We start from the raw sequence: 4432 nt of genomic DNA, 5'->3' as shown, positions 1-4432 counted from the left end.
AGAGATGTTTGCAAAAATTGCTCTAGAAATGGCACTAATCGTTATGTGAGGATATTATCAGTTGGATGTTCTTCGCTTACAATTAGCTATTAGTTATGATGAGCTAATAGTCAACATTGTTTTGCATTTGTTCTTTTACACTTCATTATTTCATTAATGTGCTACTATCTTGTGTCTTTACAGGCCAATGTGAGAAGAACAAGAGAAAAAAAAAACGGATCCATACTTGAACTGGATAACAATGTGTGACCAATAATAATTTTGGGAACCTTTAGGAATTGCAGGAATTTCACAAATGAGCATTTGATAGTATAAAGATATCACTACACACCGGTCTCTTCAACCAAAAATATTGTCAAGTTATTTTAAAATATGGATCTATATGATCAAAATAAACTAAGTGAACATTTAAAAAATATTTCAAGCAATCTCACAAACCATGTATCCCTCACCGATATTCCTGCAGACGACATTATTGCAACATCTGTCATTGGAATCCTGCTGTCTGTAATGTGTGTTACTGGAGTTGTTGGAAACTTTTATACTTTAGTGGTAATGTGCATCTCCATGACGACAGCCACATCAATGTACATTCACATAGTCAACCTGGCATTGGCTGATCTTCTCTATCTTTCCACTATCCCATTTATCGTTCACAATAGCTTTGTAAAGGATTGGTATTTTGGAGAAGTTGGCTGCAGAGTCCTTTTGAGTTTGGACCTTCTGACAATGCATGCCAGCATTTTTATCTTAACCATAATGAGTACAGAGAGGTATATTGCTGTGGCTAAGCCTTTTGATACAATGAGAAGGTCACAAAGTTACAGAAAAACCCTAGCATGTGCAATCTGGATTTTGTCCTTCCTGCTTACATTACCCATGATGTTGATGATACATCAGGAAGAAAGGATCTTGGATAGTGGAAGCGTCAGAAAACTATGCACACCCACATGGAGCGATGAACATTATAAAGTCTATCTTACCGTGTTGCTCACTACCAGCATCCTTGCCCCAGGGGTTATTATTGGCTATTTATACAGTAAGTTGGCAAGAGCCTACTGGATCTCACAGACTAAAAGTCTCCTAAATAAAGAACTTCAAAGATCGCCAAAACAAAAAGTAATACTAATGATTTTCATCATTGTACTTGCATTTTGGGCCTGCTTTCTGCCATTTTGGATCTGGCAGTTAATACCCCTCTACAGCCATGGGGGGTTGAAAATGTCTGTTCAGACAGAAATCTATGTCAACAACTTAGTTACATGTCTCACATATGGCAATAGCTGCATTAACCCCTTCTTGTATACGTTGCTTACCAAAAATTACAAAGAATATATCCGCAACAGGCAAAAGGGAGGGCATGGATCTCTAAGTCTGAAGAGTGGAGCAGGTTATCCAGAAAATGTTGCAAAGAGGACAGTGTCTGGGGAAAGCCTGCAATGCACAGAGCCTATGATAGTAAGCACTGCAAAGGTAGCAACTCCAAATCCATCAGAAATTATAGGTATTATTGTCAAGTAAAATAAATATCATACAGTACTTAAAAATACTCCAATAACTACTAAGTATGATGTCAATCTCTTGTACAAAAAGTCAAAAGTTTATGATGAGTCTGCATTATCTGTGTGGTGTCACTGTTTCTGTTTGATTTATTTTTTGTTTGGGGTACACCACTAATAACCGAGGACCAATCAGAGTACGAATCATTGACCACCGCTCTCTGGGTACGATCCTTAAAGAGGTACTCCGGCTCTAAGACATCTTATACCCTATTCAAAGGATAGGGGATAAGATGCCTGATCACGGGGGTCCCGCCGCTGGGGATCTTGCACGCCGCACCCCATTACAATCAGTCCCCAGAGCACGTCCACTCCGGGTCTGATTACTGGCGATCACGGGGGCCGGAGCATTGTGACGTCACGGCCATGTCCTGTGTGACGTCACGCTCCGCCCCCTCAATGAAAGCCTATGGGAGGGGGTGTGGCAGCTGTCACGCCCCCTCCCATAGGCGTTCATTGAGGAGGCAGAGTGTGACATCACACGGGGGCGGGGCTGTGACATCACAATGCTCCGGCCCCCGTGATCGCCAGTAATCAGACCCGGGGCGAACGTGTTCTGGGGACTGATTGTATCAGGGTGCTGTGTACAATATCACGGGGTTCCCCAGCGGCAGGACCCCCGCAATCAGGCATCTTATCCCCTATCCTTTGGATAGGGGATAAGATGTCTTAGTGCCGGAGTACCCCTTTAAGCCAGTTTTCAATCCATTTACAAATAAAAATTTCTAAATCTTAAAGAGTACCTGTCACCAAATAAAACTTTTAATATAGAGTTCCTTGTGTAATTAGTAGACACTTTCCTATTTACTTGCTTTTAAAATTATCAACATAAATAGGTTTAAAATGTAATATAAAAAATGGCCACTAGGTGGCTCTGTTCTGTTCCCTGCCACAATTAGTACAGTGAGTTTGGTCTGGCAGGAGACCAAACTCAGTAAGTGCTTCTCTGCATTGAGCTTCATTGACAACTGCACAGAAAGTGAAAGCTCCACAGATTCTCACACAAAGCTGCACAGACTAAAAGCTGCAGAAGAGCCTCACTGATAGCAACACAGACTGAAACTTGCACAGAGCCAGAGGTCTTTTATTCATCACAGCACTGCAAACACGTGAGGACAGAAGTTGTCCCCCAGCAGGCTTCAGTGATGTCCTGCCTGTTGGGAAATGCCCACTTTCTCCTGCTGGGAAATTGCACTATGCAAGCAGGAAGAAAGGTTTTTAAAGCTCAGAATTTTTTTTAAGGCTGGATGGGTGTTAGAAGTAGTTAGGGCACATAGCCTGAGTTAGTTTAGAACAGGTTATTTGGTGGCAGGTACTTTTTAAGACCTTAAGTTACCTTTTAGAGGTCCATGCCCTCATGCAAAATCCAGAAAAACTATATCCACAGCTATTGATCTGTCAAGGCTTCTGCTCACATGTTCATAAAAGTAAATGAGGTTGGTTTGACAACTTCTGTCCTTGGTAAACCCATGCTGGCCAGGGCCGGTACAAGGATTTTTGTCTACACAGGGAACGTTCATTTTGGTGCTTCCAACCCTGACTTAGCGTGGGTCGAAGCACCCAGCGGTCTGTGAAAGTAAAGTGATGGTGTTTTAATGTACATTATTTTATTTTATAAGAAATCTAACTTTTTTAGGGGAAGAGATTTTTCTCATATATTTACAATTTTTTCAATATTTAATTTATTTTAAAATAACTACAACTCTCAGCATGTTGCACTATATAGTAGTATAGTATATGTCATGGTGCAACATGCTGGGAGTTGTAGTTTTGGGTCAGCTGCAAAGCCAGAAATTCTGGGAGCTGAAGTTGTTAACTACAACACACAGCATGCCCTGATACAGTGTATACCTCTGCAGATGACCCAAACCAAAACTACAGCTTCAAGCATGTTGCACCATATTTAAGTACAGTAAAGGTAATAGTGCAACATGCTGGGAGTTGTAGTTTGGGGTCAGCTGCAGAGGTATAAGCTGTATGAGGGCCTGCTGGGTGTTGTAGTTAGCAACTGCAACTCCCAGCAATCTTTCACACAGCCTATGGCTTTGCAGCTGACCCAAAACTACAACTGCCAGAATGTTGCACCATTACCTAACTATAACTCCCAACATGCCCTTATACTTCCTATGGCTCTGCAGCTGAGCCAAAAACTTCAACTAAACAGCATTTACTTTTAACAGTGCACTGTCATGCACTTAACCCCCGCTTTGCCTGCCAGCCAGCTCAAAGAAAGTGATGAGAGATGAGAGAGGAGCGCACTCCACCTCGCTCCTCTCCGGTGGTGCCTCGTGACGTCACTCACGTCTCTAGTCCTGTTAACAGACACACGTCTGTTTCCAGGAGCCCTACAGCACTGATCGTGGCATATGTGAGAGACCTCTGGCCGGGGATGGGGGGAGAATTTCCTACAATCCTCCGCAGCAGGGGACTTCTTTCAAATGAGCATTCAGGATGCAGGGATGTCCCAGTCAGGGACAGGGGCAGTGATCCGAATCCACTACTAGTGGCTGGGGATTCAGATTTTTCCACCACCAGTACCCGAAGGCAGCACTTTGGTTGCCTTGGGCCTGCGCCCCGGGCCTGATGCTGGCTATCACTTATAGTAATATTACCCCTGTTAAATGGAACCCTTCAAACAGTCTTTCTACCAAGCAAACAGAGCCAAACAGGCAGGTTCACAGTTCAATAGTCCTGGGTTTATTGTGGCATTTCAAATATAGCAATAAGTTTGGCTTGCAGCATGCAGTAAAACAGAAACTTAAATGCCCTTACATAAGGTTTTTACATCAACATAAATTTCTGAAGTTTTCACTCAAAAATTGGCAGATTCAGTCCCAAAAAAATTGCTTCCAATATTCCACAGATGCACTGGT

At 42.6% G+C, this 4432-nt stretch overlaps 1 protein-coding gene across 1 annotated transcript; it reads left to right on the top strand.

Moving 5' to 3' along the window:
• Positions 1-319: 319 nt before the first annotated feature.
• LOC130293955 (urotensin-2 receptor-like) lies at positions 320-1576 on the top strand. The gene has a single exon (XM_056543277.1). It carries the CDS (start codon positions 373-375, stop codon positions 1519-1521), a length of 1149 nt encoding a protein of 382 aa, XP_056399252.1. The 5' UTR covers positions 320-372; the 3' UTR covers positions 1522-1576.
• Positions 1577-4432: the final 2856 nt, after the last annotated feature.

Source organism: Hyla sarda, chromosome 10, assembly GCF_029499605.1.
Source record: "Hyla sarda isolate aHylSar1 chromosome 10, aHylSar1.hap1, whole genome shotgun sequence".
In the NCBI taxonomy this organism is placed as follows: Eukaryota; Metazoa; Chordata; class Amphibia; order Anura; family Hylidae; genus Hyla; species Hyla sarda.
This window is presented reverse-complemented; position numbering and strand designations above follow the sequence as displayed.

What these genes read in the sequence shown, in the direction of transcription:
- LOC130293955 (XM_056543277.1), top strand. Translation starts at nt 373, where the DNA reads ATGGATCTATATGATCAAAATAAACTAAGTGAACATTTAAAAAATATT.